This window comes from Myotis myotis, unplaced genomic scaffold (assembly GCF_014108235.1).
Source record: "Myotis myotis isolate mMyoMyo1 unplaced genomic scaffold, mMyoMyo1.p scaffold_m19_p_18, whole genome shotgun sequence".
In the NCBI taxonomy this organism is placed as follows: domain Eukaryota; kingdom Metazoa; phylum Chordata; class Mammalia; order Chiroptera; family Vespertilionidae; genus Myotis; species Myotis myotis.
Window position 1 is genome coordinate 31,144,687 of NW_023416322.1, and position 22,051 is coordinate 31,166,737.

Sequence of the window (22,051 nt, forward strand, 5' to 3'; positions counted from 1 at the left end):
TTTTTTTATTGTTCAGATTATTACATTTGTTCCTCTTTTTTCCCCCCATAACTCCCCTCCTCCCAGTTCCTGCTCCACCCTCCGCCCTCACTCCCCACCCACTGTCCTCATCCATAGGTGCACGATTTTTGTCCAGTCTCTTCCCGCATCTCCCACACCCCTTTCCCCCCCAAGAATAGTCAGTCCATTCCCTTTCTATGTCCCTGATTCTATTATGATCACCAGATTATTTATTCACTTGATTCTTAGATTCACTTGTTGATAGATGCATGTTTGTTGTTCATAATTTGTATCTTTACCTTTTTCTTCTTCTTCCTCTTCTTAAAGGATACCTTTCAGCATTTCATATAATACTGGTTTGGTGGTGATGAACTCCTTTAGCTTTTCCTTATCTGTGAAGCTCTTTATCTGACCTTCAGTTCTGAATGATAGCTTTGCTGGATAAAGTAATCTTGGTTGTAGGTTCTTGGTATTCATCACTTTGAATATTTCTTGCCACTCCCTTCAGGCCTGCAAAGTTTCTGTTGAGAAATCAGCTGACAGTCGTATGGGTATTCCCTTGTAGGTAACTGAGTTTCTTTCTCTTGCTGCTTTTAAGATTCTCTCTTTGTCTTTTGCTCTTGGCATTTTAATTATGATGTGTCTTGGTGTGGTCCTCTTTGGATTCCTTTTGTTTGGGGTTCTCTGCGCTTCCTGGACCTGTAAGTCTATTTCTTTCACCAGGTGGGGGAAGTTTTCTGTCATTATTTCTTCAAATAGGTTTTCAATATCTTGCTGTCTCTCATCTTCTGGCACCCCTATAATTCTGATGTTGGTATGCTTGAAGCTGTCCCAGAGGCTCCTTACACTATCTTCGTATTTTCGGATTCTTTTTTCATTTTGCTTTTCTGGTTGGGTGTTTTTTGCTTCTTCGCATTTCAAATCTTTGCCTTGATTCTTGCGCTCCTCTGGTCTGCTGTTGGGAGTCTGTATAGTATTCGTTATTTCAGTCCGTGTATGCTTAATTTCTAGTTGGTTCTTTATCATAACATCGAGGGTCTCATTAGATTTCTTGAGGATCTCACTACATTTATCGGCGGCTTCTAGACAGTTCTTAAGAGACCTTAAAAGTGTGGTTCTGAACTCAATATCCTCCATTGACAGTTTTGTCCTGTTTCTTTGTCTCCGCATTTTTTATGCTTTCTTGGTGCACCCCCTAGTGGTCTTTGTGCGCAGTCTTGTTGTAGTTAAGCCTTGATTGTTGTCAGCAATAGTGTGGGTGATTTGACCTCCAGGCTAACTGGCTATGAGAGTCCGCTGTGTCTGCAGTGGGAGAGCTTCTGTGCTGGATCTCTAGGGCGGTGCTAATCTAACGTTTGCCTGAGGCTATCCAGCAAATGGCTCTGCGCAGGGCTTGGGCGGGGCGGGTCCCCGGGGATCTATAGGGCGGGCCAGAGCGAGCAGTTATGGCTGCTCTCAGTTCCGTCCCTAGGGGCTCTGCCTCACAGAGTCCCAGCAACCGCTGCAATCCTCGGAGAGAAAGCTGCCTTCGAGTTCCGACCGAAGCCAGACAGTCCCGCTTCTCCCGTTTGAGTCTGGGTCCCTAGAGACTCACCCGGATCTGGAGCTCAGAGTCTGAAACTCCCTCCTGATTGAAAACAACAACCGCGCCCTCTGCCTCCAGCCCGCTCCGCGTGCACTCTGCACCTTAGTATTTCACTTCAGCACTGCGCCTCCTCTGAGTCTGGGTATGATATTCTCTTTCCTCCTAGTTGTAGAATTTCCACTCAGCCAGCCTTCCTGTGGTTCTGGATAATGTCCGTTCCGTCTTTTAGTTGTTTTTTGAAGTGGTTGTTCGAGGCAGCAATCTCCGGCGTTAACCTATGCTGCCATCTTGGTTTCTGGAACTCGGAAAAACTCTATTTTTAATTTTTAAAAAATTATTTGTAATTATAGTTGACATACAGTACTCTTCCCCATTTTTGATGGATATTTTTACTTTGTTAGGAGTTTTAAAAAAAAATTTCTATTATTTTCTATATTCAAAATTACCTCAGATTTTTGACCATGACATCTCCATTCCTTAGTACTTGATTTTAATGAATGTCTGCATTACCTATATTTCATCTTTAAGAAGTTTTTTCATTTTTTTGGGGGGATGGGAGGTATCTGTATTACTATCAACAATAAAAAATATATTTTTTAAAAGAGAAGTTTTTTCATGGGTGCTGTTTCTAGGAAAATTTTGGTACTCGTCAAATACATTCTGGTTAAATATAAAAGCTTCATCATCAGTAGCTTTCACTATTCAAATATGCTTTTCTTTCAGCAAATGACATGTATGAATGAGTAATGAGAATCATTAGCAAGAATTGCTTACATTTACTTGGAAAAAGACATTTTTAGTATTCAGAATATCATACTGATGCTTTTATTTTATTTTTATTTTTTGCTTTGTCCCACGAAGGCTCTTCCTCCAGATCATTGTGAGGAAATTAAATAAAAATGTTTATTTTTGCCCTAACTGGTTTGGCTCAGTGGATAGAGCATCGGCCTGCAGACTCAAGGGTCCCGGGTTTGATTCCGGTCAAGGGCATGTACCTTGGTTGTGGGCACATCCCCAGAAGGGGGTGTGCAAGAGGCAGCTGATTGATGTTTCTCTCTCATTGATGTTTCTGACTCTATCCCTCTCCCTTCCTCTCTGTAAAAAATCAATAAAATATATTTAAAAAAAATAAAAAAGAATGTTTATTTTATTTTCTATGCTGAAAAAAAAATCAGAGTGTCTCAATAGAGGCCTAAAATATCCTATTTTAATGTCTTGTTTTATCCTTAACAGAAATGGGTATGAAACAGGGAAATAAATACCTTGATCAATCATGAAAGGAGGCATCTGTAAAACTAATATTTAAGTGCTCCTTTTAGTATTAGAGAGGATTTTATGGCCTCAGGCACTGTATGATGAACCCATTTGGGGTGGGTAATTGGTATGTTTTTCTTTTGTTTAAGTGAAAGAAGGGCTTACTGTAAGTATAGCACATGCTCTTAGAAAAATTTTAGGAAAGATTACATACAGAAGTTGAGGATTTGGGGAAGTGATTTTGTTAAGACTATCCATGTCTGTCCACAGATCTAAGTGAATGAAGCCAGCTTCAGTGTGGGGGAGGCATTAAAAAATGATGGAAACTCTGATGTGCTTGCTCACATATGTCCAGTCCAAAGTGAGATTACAACTACTCAGATCCAGCTGCTTGTTCAGAGGGGATGTGACCAGGATTGCTGGATATTTGGCTTAAGAGAAAATGGAAATCCAGGGATTTTTTTTTGTGTGTGTGTCATCTCCTAATTTCTAAACATTTTAACTAATTCATATTTTAAACAACATAAACCAGTAGTATGCTCGCCAAATGAAACACATCAGTAGCCTAGCTATGCCCTGCTAGTCACTTTTGCATATAGATTTCTGTATATGAACAATGGCCTGACCCAATTTTTTTTCTTTTTTAAAATATATTTTTGTTGATTTCAGAGAGGAAAGAAGAGGGAGAGATAGAAACATCAATGATGAGAATCATTGATTGGCTGCCTTCTGCACGGCCCCTATGGGGAATCGAGCCCACAACCCGGGCATGTGCCCTGACCAGGAATTGAACTCTGTGACCTCCTGGTTCACAGGTTGATGCTCGACCGCTGAGCCACACTGGCCTGGCCTGACCCAAATTTTATACCATATAAAGAGAATACCAACAAAGTTCACTCTCCTCAAAGTCTCTTTCCACCCCCCTACAAACTTGCTCTGTTTATTGGATGACTCAAGCCATAAACGTAGCAGGTCATTTTAGATACCTTCATCTCACTCAGACATTATATACCATGCAACAACAAACTTTTCAGAAATATGTTTTGTTTTGTATTTAGCCCATCTTCTGTACTCTATGTAACCTCTGTCATCTTTTATCCAGATTATTATAGTAATCTCCAAATTAGTCTCCACACCTCTAGTATTTCCCTTTTTACACTGCCCCCCCATACTCACACTTTCTTTTCGAAATGAATATATTATTATGTGATTTAAAAAAACCCTTTGCCGATTATCAATTGTTTACAGATAAAAACTAAAGTTCTTAGCAAGGCTTATAAGGTTCATTTTGATCCAACCTCTGCCTGTTGTTCTGACATCATCATTTCTTGCCATGTTGCCACAGGGATGCTTCTTAGCTATGCTAATTATTTCAGGTTCCCTGAGCTCATCATGGACTTTCTTACTTTAACACTTTACACATACTCTAAAAATATATAAACCTGGAGTAGTCTCCCCAGTAAGTCTGGATAACTCCTGGCCATTTCTGGCGACCTACTACAAAACTCTCTTCTTTCCTAAAGATTTTTTTGAATCTTGTTTCTTTACTTTTAATCAGTTAGTTGATTACTTTGCTACAAAAAGTCCCTGGATCATACCTATATAGCACTTGCCAGAGTGTTTATGTGTGTTGCTTTCTCATATGTTGATTTCCCCGATGAACATGTAAACTATTAAAGGACAGGGATGATATCTTTCTCATATTTGTAACTTCAGTGCTAAGTACAGGGTCTGTCAACTTAGTTATTAAAACTTCTCTCTAATGAATGAATGAGTGAATGAGTGGCCCTGATGTTCTATTAACAACACCCTCATTATCTGGATCATCTGGATTCTGTAATCAAACTAATCAGAGAGGGATTGATCAGCCTAGCCCACATTGTCAGATTGCTTGATGAAGGACAGCTACAAAAATGTATTTTGTCACACATAGGTGGAGCTCAACCATCTATTCGTACAGGCTTGGATAGCTGAGCCTGACAAAAGGTACCAGGAAAGGCATTAGGAAGAGTGAGGATTTGGAAGAAAAGAGCAATAGAAACTAAATCAGTGGTTCTCAACCTTCCTAATGCTGCGACCCTTTAATACAGTTCCTCATGTTGTGGTGGCCCCCAATTTCATTGTTACAAATTGAACATAATTAAAGCATAGTGATTAATCACAAAAACAACATGTAATTATATATGTGTTTTCCGATGGTCTTAGGCAACCCCTGTGAAAGGGTTGTTCTACCCCCAAAGGGGTCGCAACCCACAGGTTGAGAACCGCTGAATAAAGACTATCAGGTATTCCCCTACTCCCTCAAATATTCAAATCTAGAGTGTATGTGTGTGCTTTGGGAGGCAACATAACCCTTGCCCAGACCTGAAATTGCACCAATTAATAACAGTTGCTGACTTAATGCATTTTTTAATGCCACTTGGAATAAATTAGTTTGAGTGAGATGTTATTTAGTTTGTTTATTGGTTGATTGGTTTTTAAGACACCCAGCCATCTGAGCAATTCAATAACATCAGAGCTGATAAACAGTATTCAGCTTGAGAATTTGAGGAAGAAGAAGGGTTGAATTATTGTCTTTTAAAACCCCTCTTGACAAAAGGGAAGGAAAGATACTGCTGAGTGAAGTATGGAGAAGTTTTCTAACATTAAAAATTTAAGTTAAAAAATTTAAAGTTAACATTTAAAATATTTAAAAATCTATCCCCTCCCTCCCTCCCTCCCTCCCTCCCTCCCTCCCTCCCTCCCTCCCTCCTTCCCTCTCTCCCTCCTTCCCTCCCTCCCTTCCTTCCTTTCTATCTTTCTATCTATCTACCTATCTATCTAAAAGAAGATACATGAACTGATTTTTAGAGGAAAGAAAGTAAGGGAAACCAACATTTGATGTAAGCTCTCTAGGTGTTAGAGTTCTGTGTTAGGTAGCCTGGTGGAGTAGAAGACACCTGGGCTTTGAGGTATTGGGATCTGACTTGAATTTTGGCACTTGGCTGGTTAACAACTATTTGTATTTCAGGAAGTTTTTAAAACTTCTCTAACCCCTAATTTTGCAAGGTTGTTGTAAGGAAAGTGTCTGAAACATAGTAAGTGTTCAATACATTTTAGTTTTCTTCCTTTAATCCACTGTGAAATAAATAACACAAATATTTAATATTTTGTATTAAGTAAAAGAAGTAGGACTGGAACTGTTTTTTGATTCCCAGCCCTAGAGGAATCTAGAAGTAATAATGACTTTAAACTGGGGTTAATTTGCCTACATTGGTATCTGAGAAATATTATTATTATTATTACTATTATTTTTTGCCCAAGCAGATCATCCCATTTGTATATTCTCTGTATTTCCTCTTCTCTAGTAGCCTCCTGTGGGAAACTGCTTCTCCTACCTTTCATTTATATGTTCTAAGAAGGACTGATAACCAGTCAACCCTTAAAGCCTTAATTCTAGAGAAACTAGGGAAAGCCTGAAACACATTTAAGTGATTGACAATCAGAGGGTGATTCTCCATTTTGTCCTTTTCCTAATTGTTGTATTTCATTTATAGGCAGTAGGAGGACACAATATTTTTGTCAGTGTACATCATGGAGAAATGAAAAAAATCAGCAATATAAGAGCAATTTAATATCTATCCTATCTAATAATAGACAAACATGGTAATTAACCATACCTCCGCTATGCTTCCCATTGGCTAATCAGCAGGATATGCAAATTAACTGCCAACCAAGATGGCGGCCAGCAGCCAGGCAGCTGAAGTGAACATGAGGCTTGCTTGCTCCAGTGATGGAGGAAGCCAAGGTTCCTTGCCTGCTACGGCCCAGCTCTGAGCTCCAGATGCAACAATGTTGCAATTATAGAAGCTAAACAAACCCCAGGTACCTGCTTTCATCCGCCAGCGGGCTCAGAGCTTAGAGCGGCCAGTGATGGCAACAGAGTTTCAATTATAGAAGCTAAATAAACCCAGATACCTGCTTTCAGCCAGCTACAGTCTCAGAGCTGGAGCTGGCTCTCAGCTCCAGTGATAGCTATAGAAGGTAAATAAATCCCAGAATAAAAATAAAAGAAAAAAAAAGAGGCTGGGAGCTTCAGTTGCCCGCCAGCCTGAAAATGGCCCTCAGCCCCTCACCCAGACTGGCCAGGAACCCCAGTGGGGACCCCTACCCTGAAGGGGGTGTGACCAGCTGCAAACAGCCATCAGCCCGTCATCCAGGCTGGCCAGGCACCCAAGCGGGACCCCCACCCTGATCCGGATCATCCTTCAGGGCAAACCAGCCGGCCCCCACCCGTGCAGCAGGCCTCTATCCTATATAGTAAAAGGGTAATATGCAAACTGACCCTAACAGCAGAAAGACTGGGAATGACTGGTCACTATGACACACACTGACCATCAGGGGGCAGATGCTCAATGCAGGAGCTGCCCCCTGGTGGTCAGTGCGCTCTCACAGTGGGGAGCTCTCCTCAACCACAAGCCAGGCTGATGGCTGCCAGTACAGCGGTGGTGGTGGGAGCCTCTCCTGCCTCCTCAGTAGCGCTAAGGATGTCTGACTGCAGCTTAGGTCTGCTGCCTGCTGGCAAGTGGGCATCCCCCAAGGGCTGCCGGGCTGCCAGAGGGATGTCTGATTGCCAGCTTAGGCCCAATCCCTTGGGGAGCAGGCCTAAGCCAGCAAGTGGGCACCCCCAAGGGGTCCCAGACTGTGAGAGGGCACAGGCCGGGCTGAGGGACCCCCCCCCCCCAAGTGCACAAATTTTTGTGCACCGGGCCTCTAGTGTATATATAAACGCTTAAGCGACCATCACAACCGAATGGACAACCGAACAGGCTGCATGGAGTGACCAGGCTGGCAGGGGGGTTAGTGAGGGATGACCAAATGACTGAGCAGCAGGCTGCAAAGATGGTGGTGCCCACAGCCAATAAGGAGGGAATATGCTAATTGACTGCCATGCCCTCAAAGATGGTGGTGCCCACAGTCACAAGATGGCCGGCAGGTGAGGGCAGTTGAGGGCGACTGGGCTGGCAGGGGAGGGCAGTTGGGGGTGATCAGGCTGGCAGGGGAGTGGTTAGGGGGTGATCAGGCAGGCAGGCAGGCAAGTGGTTGGGAGCCAGCAGTCCCGGTTTGTGAGAGGGATGTCTGAACTACCGGCAGTTGGACATCCCCTGAGGGGTTCCAGATTGGAGAGGGTGCAGGCTGGGCTGAGGGACCAATGCCCCACGCCCTCCCCCCCCCCCTCCATCCCATGCATGAATTTCATGCACTGGGCCTCTAGTATTTAAATAATCTTTAGGAAATGGACATGTTTCCCTTGCAAATTCCATACTTTCTTGTGCTAGGTAGCTTCATAATACTAAGGGAAAACTTGTAAACTTCTATTGGTAACTCTGTGTACTTGTAAGCAGAGCTTTAATCACTTTCGCTTACTATGCTTTCCAAAGATTCTATATAATAAGAGCCTAATATGCAAACTGACCGAACAGTGGAACGTCCAGTGGAACGACTGGTCGCTATGACATGCACTGACCACCAGGGGGCAGACGCTCAACACAGGAGCTGCCCCCAGCCCACAGGGCCAGGCAGGCCAAGGCGGGTGCCAGCAGGGCCCCCTCTTCTCTTCTGCCCCCTCCCCCTGCCTTGATCTCCCTGCTGGTTGCCCCTCAGATTGGCCCTGATTGCCAGCCAAGCCTAGGGACCCTACCCATGCATGCTTTTGTGCACCGGGCCTCTAGTTAGATAAGATGTAGCTTAAAATAGGTTTCAGACTCCTACTTGTGTGCACGAGTTTTAGTTTTATATCCTACATAAGAGTAAAATCATATAGTTCTTAGTTTTTTTTCCTGACTTATTTGACTGAGCATAATATTCTCAAGGTCCATCCATGTTGTTGCAAATGGGAGTTTTTCATCTTGTCTTATGGTTGAGTAACATTCTGTTGTGTATATGTACCATATCTTCTTTTTTTTTTAGAACAAATATTAAAAAAAATATTTTTATTGATTTCAGAGAGGAAGGGAGAGAGAGAGAGAGAGAGAGAGAGAGAGAGAGAGAGAGAGAGAGAGAGACATCAATGATGAGAGAGAATCATTGATTAGCTGCCTCCTAATGCCCTACACTGGAGATCTAGCCCGCAACCCAGGCATGCACCCTGACCAAGAATCGAACCGTGACCTCCTGATTCATAGATTGACACTCAACCACTGAGCCATGCCTGCTGGGCTGTGTCACATCTTCTTTATCCAATCCTCTGTCGAAGGATACCTTCGATTGTTGGTTGTCTCCATGTCTTGGCCACCGTGAATAATGCTGCAATGAACATAAGGGTGCATATATCTTTGCGAATACATTTTTCAAGTATATACCCAGAAGAGGGATTGCTGGGTCATATGGTAGATCTGTTCTTAATTTTTTGAGGAATCATCAGACTGTTTTTCATAGTGGCTGTACCAGTCTACAGTCCCAGCAGCGGTAATTGAGGGTTCCCTTTCCTCCACAACCTCTCCAACACTGAGGGAAGGGGGTAGAGAGCTGGGGGCTAACGAGGGCCTAATATATGATGATAGACGATTATTTGACTTTGGGTGTTGGGCACACAGTGCAATATACAGATTTTATAATGTAGAAATCCACACCTGTAACCTATATGATCTTATTAATCAATGACAGCCCAATAAATTTAATTAAAAAAAAAAGGTTTCAGAGTCTGTGTGAATGGCCCTTCAATAGTGCCAAAGTTTATTATTAGTGAGGCAGATGCCCTCTGCTGGCTTGATTCATTTTCAATCAAATCTAATTTTGCCTGAATCTTCTTCTTTTACTGTTTTTTCACTTTCTCTTGCCCATTGCCCCTAAGCTTATATGTAGACTCACCACTGATTGCATTAGAGTGGTCAACACAGGTTTCACTCAGCATGTATTATTATTATTGCTTTTAAAAAATATTTTTATTGATTTCAGAGAGGAAGGGAGGAGAGAGAGATAGAAACCGGGAATCGATCCATAACCTCCTGGTTCATAGGTTGACAGCTCAACCACTGAGCCACCCTGGCTGGGGGAGCATGCAGTATTTTTTTTTAATTGAATTTTATTGTTTAAAGTATTACAGATAGTAGTACATATGTCTCTTTTTTTTCCCCATTGACCTTTCCCCAGCCTCCCATACCCCCCGGCACATGCCCTCATGCCACCCCCTCTCCCCCGCCCAGTGTCTTGTGTCCATTGGTTATGTAGTATTATTTTAGATCTTTTCTGGTTATAAAAAACACCTGGAACATTTACATTTCAATAAGCAACCGATGCATGCCAGGTGTCTAGTACACACTGACCTTCAAGTTCCCACATTCAAAGGTCATTTTTATCTAGAAAGTTTGAAGAAAGAAGAATTTTATCTTTGTTTCTCCTAATTTGGCCACTGAAATCCAGGCATGTGTCCCCACCAGGAATTGAACCTGCAACCTTTGGGTGCACAGGATGATGCCCATCCAACTGAGCTAGCCAGGGCAAGGACTATATTTTTAATCATTTTTCTTCGACTGGAAAATTCAGGACACGATTAGCCTCCACTGCCATTAGCCTCCATTGGCAGTGATATTTCAATTAATATCTTTGACAGAGAGAGTTTGTGGTGCATGACTCATTTCCAGAGCTTGGGTTGTCTCAGGGTATAGCGCTTAGGACTATGTTTGATGATTGCTGTGATGATCATTATTAACAAAGCATCTGAGGTCAACCCATCAGTATAAAGAATTTCTTTCTGTAAATGCTTTGGACAGTAATTACATTGAGGAAAAGATGAGATCAGGTGTAATTAAGTTTATTGAGTTTTGCCTTCTTTGAATTCCCTATTGTTGGTATCTGATGCTTTACTGCCATCTAGGTGTTCGGAGGTGGAAGGAAATGTGCATCTGACCTCATGACAGGGATCTTTGTGTTTGTGAGGATGAAAGAGAAGCAAAACTGTAACTTGATGAAAAGTTTATTGTCAATTATTTGCAGTACAATTTTCTGGATCCTATATCCAGGAGGTCATGAGAATAAATTCAAAAGTAGTAGTACAGAGTTCCAGAGGTGGCACAAAAGAAGCAATTCTTCTGAATCTTCAATACCACAAAATTCTTTGCTTAGTACATGGAATATGTTACAATGCTATTAGAGAAAATTTGGCTCCTGAACCATGTCTCTTAGCTTTCTGCATAGGTTTGTCAATGAATACTTGAAATAAAACTGGAAAATCTAAAATTTGAATTTCAGAAAAAAAATTTTAAATGCCCATTTTATCCCAAAGCACGCAAATCACTTTTGTCATATAGTATTAAATATAGTCCCAAATGCCATTTAGTTCTTCCATTCACTGTTTTTCAGCCAAAGAGCTCAATAGTTAAGGAGCCTTACAAAAAAACCACTTTGCACCGAACAAAAGAGTAGCACAGTTAAAATATGTATACCTCCACTACCAAAAGAAGGGATCACGTTAAATATCTTAATTGCATGTGTATGGAATTTCTTCTTTGAGTTAGTTCTTATTTTAAGTTAGTTTTCTATTAACTTCAAATGATTATTCAAAGTAATAGTACTTTTGCTCTTGGATATATTGATAGAGTGGGGTGTTGCTATCTAAATGAGAAGGACCTACGTCTGTTCTTCCCCTTCTATGGTAACCCCTGGTTTCAGAGTCTCTTGCTTGCTTATCATCCATATGCTGACTGTGTCTTCTGATGCTCCCTAACATCCTTGATCCTGACTCTTGCTTTTGCTTACCCCCGCTCCATCCAGTTGTACTGCTTGATGAATACCTATATCTATACTCCTCAGTTCCTGTGTGATCTTGGTTCTGAAGAGAGTGACTGGAAATGGATCTTTCACTTCTGCTTCTGCTGTCACTTGCCTGTCCATAGCTATCACTTGAATGGCCATGGCTATATACTTGCCTTTCATTGGTATTGAATCCAGATTGATCCTGGACATCTCTGGATTGTCCATGACTTGATCCCTGTCTTGCTAAACTTATGCTGGATTCTACCTGATCTTGAGAAGATGTATCTCCGAAATGCTGTTGACTGGATCCATGTATATCAATTGTATTGAAGTCTGACTGTCTGTGCCTAGATCCTGATTGTTTATTAATCTGTTTCCCCCAATCTTCTGAACGCACTTTACTATTATTATGGGATCCCTGCCTAAAAGTTGAACTAGATTCAGAATGACTGTGAACTGACACTTGCTTGTTTTCAGTTCTGTTCCTTGGCCTAACAGGGCTAGAATTGTGACTGCTTGTTCGACTACCCCCTGAAGGTCCATACCCAGATTTCCCATAGTCATATCCTGCACTTCCATAGCTACCGTGTCTCCATCTTTGACTTGATCGATGATTTTGTCTTCCTGCTGCCTGCCCATGTTTGTTGGTGTGTCCTGACTGTCTGTGAGCCTGGCCATGACTGGACCCTGAGTGTCCCTGTGAGCCTCCAGAATGCCATTCACTGCCACTGGACTCACTGCGACTAGATCTCCTTCTTCCACTTCTGCCAGATCTTGACTGTGAGGAATGCCCATGACCTGCCTGCCCATGTTTGTAGGTGTCTCCTGACTGTCCGTAAGCCTGGCCATGACTGGACCCTGAGTGTCCTTGTGAGCCTCCGGAATGCCTTTCACTGCCACTGGACTCACTGTGACTAGATCTCCTTCTTCCACTTCTGCCAGATCCTGACTGTGAGGAATGCCCATGACCTGCCTGCCCATGTTTGTAGGTGTCTCCTGACTGTCCGTAAGCCTGGCCATGACTGGACCCTGAGTGTCCCTGTGAGCCTCCGGAATGCCTTTCACTGCCACTGGACTCACTGTGACTAGATCTCCTTCTTCCACTTCTGCCAGATCTTGACTGTGAGGAATGCCCATGACCTGCCTGCCCATGTTTGTAGGTGTCTCCTGACTGTCCGTAAGCCTGGCCATGACTGGACCCTGAGTGTCCTTGTGAGCCTCCGGAATGCCTTTCACTGCCACTGGACTCACTGTGACTAGATCTCCTTCTTCCACTTCTGCCAGATCCTGACTGTGAGGAATGCCCATGACCAGCCTGCCCATGTTTGTAGGTGTCTCCTGACTGTCCATGAGTAGTTCCCTGTCCCCCTCTACCAGAGGATCCCCACTCTCCATGCTGAGATCCAGCCTGGCCATGACTGGACCCTGAGTGTCCCTGTGAGCCTCTGGAATGCCATTCACTGCCACTGGACTCACTGCGACTAGATCTCCTTCTTCCACTTCTGCCAGATCTTGACTGTGAGGAATGCCCATAACCTGCCTGCCCATGTTTGTAGGTGTCTTCTGACTGTCCGTAAGCCTGGCCATGACTGGACCCTGAGTGTCCCTGTGAGCCTCCGGAATGCCTTTCACTGCCACTGGACTCACTGTGACTAGATCTCCTTCTTCCACTTCTGCCAGATCTTGACTGTGAGGAATGCCCATGACCTGCCTGCCCATGTTTGTAGGTGTCTCCTGACTGTCCGTAAGCCTGGCCATGACTGGACCCTGAGTGTTTCTGAGAGCCTCCGGAATGCCTTTCACTGCCACTGGACTCACTGTGACTAGATCCCCTTCTTCCACTATGGTATTCTGAGCTGGATTGGCCTGTTTTAGACCCATGCTGGTCAAAGCCAGAAGATTGACCTGAACCAGATCTACGTTTTCCAGAGCTAGAGGAGTGTGCTAAACCTGATTGTTGATGGTCAAAGCCAGAAGACTGAGTTGAACCTGACCCATATTGGCCATAGCCAGAAGACTGACCTGAACCAGATCCCTTTTGTCCAAAGCCTGAGGACTGACCTGAGCCAGATCCGTGTTGACCATGGCTGGATGACTGACCTGAGCAAGATCCATGTTGGCCATAACCAGAGGACTGACCTGAGCCAGATCCATGTTGGCCATAACCAGAGGACTGACCTGAGCCAGATGCATGTTGGCCATAACCAGACGACTGACATGAACCAGAACCATGTTGTCCATAACCAGAAGACTGACCAGAGCTAGACCCATGTTGTCCAAAACCTGAGGACTGACTTGAGCCAGAACCATGTTTTCCAAAACCAGATGACTGACCTGAACTAGACCCATGTTGTCTAGAGCCTGAGGACTGACCTGAGCCAGATCCATATTGACCATGGCCAGATGTCTGACCTGAGCTAGACCCGTGTTGTCTAGAGCCTGAGGACTGACCTGAGCTAGACCTGTGTTTTCCAGAGCCTGAGGACTGACCTGAGCCAGACCCATGTTGTCCAAAACCAGATGACTGACCAGAGCTAGACCCGTGTTGTCTAGAGCCTGAGGACTGACCTGAGCCAGATCCATATTGACCATGGCCAGATGACTGACCTGAGCTAGACCCGTGTTGTCCAAAGCCAGATGACTGACGTGAGCTAGACCTGTGTTTTCCAGAGCCTGAGGACTGACGTGAGCTAGACCTGTGTTTTCCAGAGCCTGAGGACTGACGTGAGCTAGACCTGTGTTTTCCAGAGCCTGAGGACTGACCTGAGCTAGACCTGTGTTTTCCAGAGCCTGAGGACTGACTTGAGCTAGACCCATGTTTTCCAAAACCAGATGACTGTCCAGAGCTAGACCCGTGTTGTCCAAAGCCAGATGACTGACCTGAGCCAGATCCATATTGACCATGGCCAGATGACTGACCTGAGCCAGATCCATGTTGTTCAAAACCAGATGACTGACCAGAGCTAGACCCGTGTTGTCTAGAGCCTGAGGACTGACCTGAGCCAGATCCATATTGACCATGGCCAGATGACTGACCTGAGCCAGATCCATGTTGTCCAAAACCAGATGACTGACCAGAGCTAGACCCGTGTTGTCTAGAGCCTGAGGACTGACCTGAGCCAGATCCATATTTACCATGGCCAGATGACTGACCTGAGCCAGATCCATGTTGTCCAAAACCAGATGACTGACCAGAGCTAGACCCATGTTGTCTAGAGCCTGAGGACTGACCTGAGCTAGATCCATTTTGACCATGGCCAGATGACTGACCTGAGCTAGACCCGTGTTGTCTAGAGCCTGAGGACTGACCTGAGCTAGATCCATATTGACCATGGCCAGATGACTGACCTGAGCTAGACCCGTGTTGTCCAAAGCCAGATGACTGACCTGAGCTAGACCTGTGTTTTCCAGAGCCTGAGGACTGACGTGAGCTAGACCTGTGTTTTCCAGAGCCTGAGGACTGACGTGAGCTAGACCTGTGTTTTCCAGAGCCTGAGGACTGACTTGAGTTAGACCTGTGTTTTCCAGAGCCTGAGGACTGACCTGAGCCAGATCCATATTGACCATTGCCAGATGACTGACCTGAGCCAGATCCATGTTGTCCAAAACCAGATGACTGACCAGAGCTAGACCCATGTTGTCTAGAGCCTGAGGACTGACCTGAGCCAGATCCATGTTGACCATGGCCAGATGACTGACCTGAGCTAGAGCCGTGTTGTCCAAAGCCAGATGACTGCCCTGAGCTAGACCTGTGTTTTCCAGAGCCTGAGGACTGACGTGAGCTAGATCTGTGTTTTCCAGAGCCTGAGGACTGACCTGAGCTAGACCTGTGTTTTCCAGAGCCTGAGGACTGACTTGAGCTAGACCCATGTTTTCCAAAACCAGATGACTGTCCAGAGCTAGACCCGTGTTGTCTAGAGCCTGAGGATTGACCTGAGCCAGATCCATGTTGTCCAAAACCAGATGACTGACCAGAGCTAGACCCGTGTTGTCTAGAGCCTGAGGACTGACCTGAGCTAGACCCGTGTTGTCCAAAGCCAGATGACTGACGTGAGCCAGATCCATATTGACCATTGCCAGATGACTGACCTGAGCCAGATCCATGTTGTCCAAAACCAGATGACTGACCAGAGCTAGACCCGTGTTGTCTAGAGCCTGAGGACTGACCTGAGCCAGATCCATATTGACCATGGCCAGATGACTGACCTGAGCCAGATCCATGTTGTCCAAAGCCAGATGACTGACCAGAGCTAGACCCGTGTTGTCTAGAGCCTGAGGACTGACCTGAGCTAGATCCATATTGACCATGGCCAGATGACTGACCTGAGCTAGACCCGTGTTGTCCAAATCCAGATGACTGACCTGAGCTAGACCTGTGTTTTCCAGAGCCTGAGGACTGACGTGAGCTAGACCTGTGTTTTCCAGAGCCTGAGGACTGACTTGAGCTAGACCAGTGTTTTCCAGAGACTGAGGACTGACTTGAGCTAGACCTGTGTTTTCCAGAGCCTGAGGACTGACCTGAGCCAGATCCATATTGACCATGGCCTGATGACTGACCTGAGCCAGATCCATGTTGTCCAAAACCAGATGACTGACCAGAGCTAGACCCGTGTTGTCTAGATCCTGAGGAATGACCTGAGCCAGATCCATATTGACCATGGCCAGATGACTGACCTGAGCTTGACCCGTGTTGTCCAAAGCCAGATGACTGACCTGAGCCAGATCCATATTGACCATGGCCAGATGATTGACCTGAGCCAGATCCATGTTGTCCAAAACCAGATGACTGACCAGAGCTAGACCCGTGTTGTCCAGAGCCTGAGGACTGACCTGAGCTAGATCCATATTGACCATGGCCAGATGACTGACCTGAGCTAGACCCGTGTTGTCCAAAGCCAGATGACTGACCTGAGCTAGACCTGTGTTTTCCAGAGCCTGAGGACTGACGTGAGCTAGACCTGTGTTTTCCAGAGCCTGAGGACTGACTTGAGCTAGACCTGTGTTTTCCAGAGCCTGAGGACTGACTTGAGCTAGACCTGTGTTTTCCAGAGCCTGAGGACTGACCTGAGCCAGATCCATATTGACCATGGCCAGATGACTGACCTGAGCCAGATCCATGTTGTCCAAAACCAGATGACTGACCAGAGCTAGACCCATGTTGTCTAGAGCCTGAGGACTGACCTGATCCAGATCCATGTTTACCATGGCCAGATGACTGACCTGAGCTAGACCCGTGTTGTCCAAAGCCAGATGACTGACCTGAGCTAGACCTGTGTTTTCCAGAGCCTGAGGACTGACGTGAGCTAGACCTGTGTTTTCCAGAGCCTGAGGACTGACCTGAGCTAGACCTGTGTTTTCCAGAGCCTGAGGACTGACTTGAGCTAGACCCATGTTTTCCAAAACCAGATGACTGTCCAGAGCTAGACCCGTGTTGTCCAGAGCCTGAGGACTGACCTGAGCCAGATCCATGTTGTCCAAAACCAGATGACTGACCAGAGCTAGACCCGTGTTGTCTAGAGCCTGAGGACTGACCTGAGCCAGATCCATATTGACCATGGCCAGATGACTGACCTGAGCCAGATCCATGTTGTCCAAAACCAGATGACTGACCAGAGCTAGACCCGTGTTGTCTAGAGCCTGAGGACTGACCTGAGCCAGATCCATATTGACCATGGCCAGATGACTGACCTGAGCCAGATCCATGTTGTCCAAAACCAGATGACTGACCAGAGCTAGACCCGTGTTGTCTAGAGCCTGAGGACTGACCTGAGCTAGATCCATATTGACCATGGCCAGATGACTGACCTGAGCTAGACCCGTGTTGTCTAGAGCCTGAGGACTGACCTGAGCTAGATCCATATTGACCATGGCCAGATGACTGACCTGAGCTAGACCCGTGTTGTCCAAAGCCAGATGACTGACCTGAGCTAGACCTGTGTTTTCCAGAGCCTGAGGACTGACTTGAGCTAGACCCATGTTTTCCAGAGCCTGAGGACTGACTTGAGCTAGACCTGTGTTTTCCAGAGCCTGAGGACTGACTTGAGCTAGACCTGTGTTTTCCAGAGCCTGAGGACTGACCTGAGCCAGATCCATATTGACCATGGCCAGATGACTGACCTGAGCCAGATCCATGTTGTCCAAAACCAGATGACTGACCAGAGCTAGACCCATGTTGTCTAGAGCCTGAGGACTGACCTGAGCCAGATCCATGTTGTCCAAAGCCAGATGACTGACCAGAGCTAGACCCGTGTTGTCTAGAGCCTGAGGACTGACCTGAGCCAGATCCATATTGACCATGGCCAGATGACTGACCTGAGCTTGACCCGTGTTGTCCAAAGCCAGATGACTGACCTGAGCCAGATCCATATTGACCATAGCCAGATGACTGACCTGAGCCAGATCCATGTTGTCCAAAACCAGATGACTGACCAGAGCTAGACCCGTGTTGTCTAGAGCCTGAGGACTGACCTGAGCCAGATCCATATTGACCATGGCCAGATGACTGACCTGAGCCAGAACCATGTTGTCCAAAACCAGATGACTGACCAGAGCTAGACCCGTGTTGTCTAGAGCCTGAGGACTGACCTGAGCTAGATCCATATTGACCATGGCCAGATGACTGACCTGAGCTAGACCCGTGTTGTCTAGAGCCTGAGGACTGACCTGAGCCAGATCCATATTGACCATGGCCAGATGACTGACCTGAGCTAGACCCGTGTTGTCCAAAGCCAGATGACTGACCTGAGCTAGACCTGTGTTTTCCAGAGCCTGAGGACTGACGTGAGCTAGACCTGTGTTTTCCAGAGCCTGAGGACTGACTTGAGCTAGACCTGTGTTTTCCAGAGCCTGAGGACTGACCTGAGCTAGACCTGTGTTTTCCAGAGCCTGAGGACTGACCTGAGCCAGATCCATATTGACCATGGCCAGATGACTGATCTGAGCCAGATCCATGTTGTCCAAAACCAGATGACTGACCAGAGCTAGACCCGTGTTGTCTAGAGCCTGAGGACTGACCTGAGCCAGATCCATATTGACCATGGCCAGATGACTGACCGGAGCTTGACCCGTGTTGTCCAAAGCCAGATGACTGACCTGAGCCAGATCCATATTGACCATGGCCAGATGACTGACCTGAGCCAGATCCATGTTGTCCAAAACCAGATGACTGACCAGAGCTAGACCCGTGTTGTCTAGAGCCTGAGGACTGACCTGAGCCAGATCCATATTGACCATGGCCAGATGACTGACCTGAGCTAGACCCGTGTTGTCTAGAGCCTGAGGACTGACCTGAGCCAGATCCATATTGACCATGGCCAGATGACTGACCTGAGCTAGACCCGTGTTGTCCAAAGCCAGATGACTGACCTGAGCTAGACCTGTGTTTTCCAGAGGCTGAGGACTGACTTGAGCTAGACCTGTGTTTTCCAGAGCCTGAGGACTGACCTGAGCTAGACCCGTGTTGTTTGAAGCCTGAGGACTGGCCTGACCCAGACTTGTGTTGTCCAAAGCCTGAAGACTGACCTGAGCCAGTTCCGTGTTGACCATGGCTGGATGACTGACCTGAGCCAGATCCATGTTGGCCATAACCAGAGGACTGACCTGAGCCAGCTCCATGTTGGCCATAACCAGAGGACTGACCTGAGCCAGATCCATGTTGGCCATAACCAGAGGACTGACCTGAGCCAGATCCATGTTGGCCATAACCAGAGGACTGACTTGAATTGGACCCATGTTGTCCAAAACCTGAGGACTGACTTGAGCCAGACCCATGTTTTCCAAAGCCAGATGACTGACCTGAGCTAGACCCATGTTGTTTGAAGCCTGAGGACTGGCCTGAACCAGACTTGTGTTGTCCAAATCCTGAGGACTGGCCTGAGCCAGATCCTTGTTGGTCATGGCCAGACGACTGACCTGAACTGGACCCATGTTGTCCAAAGCCTGAGGATTGACCTGAGCCAGATCCATGTTGGCCATAACCAGAAGTCTGACCTGAACTGGACCCATGTTGTCCAAAACCTGAGGACTGACCTGAGCCAGACCCATGTTGTCCAGAGCCTGAGGACTGACCTGAGCCAGACCCTTGTTGACCACAATTAGAAGACTGACTTGCTCCAGACCCATATTGGCTACCACAAGAGGACTGTCTTGATCTTCTTCCCCGTTGACCACAATTAGAAGACTGACTTGCTCCAGACCCATATTGGCTACCACAAGAGGACTGTCTTGATCTTCTTCCCCGTTGACCACAATTAGAAGACTGACTTGCTCCAGACCCATATTGGCTACCACAAGAGGACTGTCTTGATCTTCTTCCCCGTTGACCACAATTAGAAGACTGACTTGCTCCAGACCCATATTGGCTACCACAAGAGGACTGTCTTGATCTTCTTCCCTGTTGTCTTCCACAGCTCTGTGGTTGACAACAGTTCTGTGGTTGACAACATGCCGGGGATCTATGTCTTCTTCTATGACAAGAAGATGGGCTACAGGAGCGAGGCCTACATTGGCCATATCCAGAGGACTGACCTCTTGAGATGCATCTCTGGCCTTGTCCTCCACTATTTCGTGATTGACAACCTGACTGAATACAGCTAGATTTATTTCCTTGCCCTCTGTATCTGCCTGCCTGACAGGAGCTGGAAACATTTTGTCTTCCTCCACACCCACTTGAGTTGATGGAATCACATGCATAGCTTTGTCTCCCACTATCTCCTGAACCTTTAGAGCTAAAAGCAATAGCCTCTAATCCATATGACAGACCATCATGACCTTTTCTTTCCCAGCTCTTAAATCCAGATTCAGATTCATATTCCTCCCCAGATCCCCTAGAGGGGCTAACTGAGTGGCCAGAGCTAGACCCATGGCGCCTTTTCTCAAATCCCTCTTGTTTCTCTGAGCTAGATACACTACCTTCCCTTCCCAGCCTTCTGGAGTGGGACTTATGTCTATGTTTCGCAGTTCCCCTCAAGCCCTCAGAACCATCCTCCTCTCCCTCACTCCAACTTGAATTTCTAGAACCTGATTTCTGTTCAGATGTATTCTCATCTTCTTCTTCTGTTTCACCTTCTTTCTTTTGGTGCTGGTGACCATGTCTACGCTTCTGCTTCTTTGACCCTGAAGTTTTGCAGTATTCTTTGCTAAGAACGTTGTTGCAGGCCATAGCCAGCTTGAATACCATCAGAAGAAACTCAGTAAAGTCCAGTCTTCGGTCATGATCTCGATCCAGCATATGCATAATGACCTCCACCGTGTCTGGATTATCTGGGTTCTGTATATGAGCAACACACCAAAGGAATCTTGATCAGCCTAACCCACATACTCAGCTAAAATATTCAGATAGGACTACGAAATTGTAGATATTTGACATGAAGTATTTTAATCCAATCAAGGATTGCTTTAGGCTAAGGCAGACTAATAGGACCCAGCAGGTGTGAAGAAGTAATTTAAAAAAATAGCCGAAACCGGTTTGGCTCAGTGGATAGAGCGTCGGCCTGCAGACTGAAGGGTCCCAGGTTCGATTCCGGTCAAGGGCATGTGCCTGGGTTGCGGGCACATCCCCAGTGGGAGATGTGCAGGAGGCAGCTGGTCGATGTTTCTCTCTCATCGATGTTTCTAACTCTCTATCTCTCTCCCTTCCTCTCTGTAAAAAATCAATAAAATATATTAAAAAAAAAAAAAAAAAAAAAAAATAAAGCTATTGGAATCCTCAGAAGAATACAATTCAAGGACCTAAGTTAGAGAACTAGGTACTCAAATATGGCATACAGGAAGGAGTTGGATAAACAAAGTTCAGTACTGGTGTGTTTTAGTTTTCCATACATTTAAAACATCATATGCTAATATAGTCTATGTTGGGATCTATAATTTCAAAGTTAATAGCTGCATCCTTTCCAAGTAGATGGAAAAAAAACTCATGTATTTTGTTTTCTGTTTTTAGTTATCCTGGCTATTTGGTCAACTGCCCCTGTATATGACTTCTCTTTCTATAGTTTTTCTTCCCCATTTGATAGGGTAACTTATTAATTCATGTCTTAGTACAGATTTCATTTTCTGCTCTTTCAGAATGGGAAGCTTGGGAGGCATGAAGAAGTCTGAGAGTCCACATGGTGGAAATATACAAGAAAATGAGGAAACAACAAGTCACTTTTCTAAAAATACACACTGCCTCAACAGACTTTCTGATGTCCCAAAAAAGTACTGCTTATAGAGTTTTCTCAAAGACTACTGGAACTAGTATTAGCTAATATTTGGTTATATAACAGAGAATGTACAAGACCGTAGAAACCTTTAGTCCTAGCACATGGTCCTCACCTTCAGAATTGGCCGAAACTCTTTTTCTAGAAGTTCCTTTAGCTCATCCTTGCTCAGTGTGCCACATTCCCCATCTTTGTTGGTGTATTTGTAGAAAATATCAATGACGGTGACAACACTTCTTAAGAGGTCGGTCATCTTTTTGCACGTTTAAGTGAACCTAAAGAG

The 22,051-nt window shown here is 45.5% G+C and overlaps 2 protein-coding genes and 2 long non-coding RNA genes across 21 annotated transcripts in view; 1 reads left to right on the forward strand and 3 right to left on the reverse strand.

Moving 5' to 3' along the window:
- Positions 1 to 22,051, forward strand: part of LOC118673050 — a 70,856-nt gene that overhangs the window by 6,266 nt on the left and 42,539 nt on the right. The gene's annotated exons all lie outside the window — the stretch shown is intronic.
- Positions 10,776 to 22,023, reverse strand: LOC118673049. Its single transcript, XR_004973283.1, has 2 exons — positions 21,884 to 22,023; positions 10,776 to 11,050 (listed from the first exon to the last, which is right to left on the reverse strand). It is a non-coding gene; the product is annotated as an uncharacterized LOC118673049 (long non-coding RNA).
- On the reverse strand, positions 11,786 to 12,985 carry LOC118673048. The gene has a single exon (XM_036343453.1). The coding sequence runs from the start codon at positions 12,965 to 12,967 to the stop codon at positions 11,834 to 11,836; it is 1,134 nt and encodes a 377-aa protein (XP_036199346.1). The 5' UTR covers positions 12,968 to 12,985; the 3' UTR covers positions 11,786 to 11,833.
- Positions 13,370 to 20,079, reverse strand: LOC118673045. 18 transcript variants are annotated; one of them, XM_036343443.1, is made up of 4 exons: positions 19,211 to 20,078; positions 15,896 to 18,820; positions 15,662 to 15,778; positions 13,370 to 15,505 (listed from the first exon to the last, which is right to left on the reverse strand). In XM_036343443.1, exons 1-4 carry the CDS (start codon positions 19,925 to 19,927, stop codon positions 13,517 to 13,519), a joined length of 5,748 nt encoding a protein of 1,915 aa, XP_036199336.1. In that variant the 5' UTR covers positions 19,928 to 20,078; the 3' UTR covers positions 13,370 to 13,516. The 18 variants fall into 18 exon arrangements, with proteins under 18 accessions (XP_036199336.1, XP_036199333.1, XP_036199344.1 ...); XM_036343440.1 differs by having other exon boundaries at positions 13,370 to 15,583; XM_036343451.1 differs by lacking the exon at positions 15,662 to 15,778 and having other exon boundaries at positions 13,370 to 15,583; positions 18,158 to 18,820; positions 19,211 to 20,079.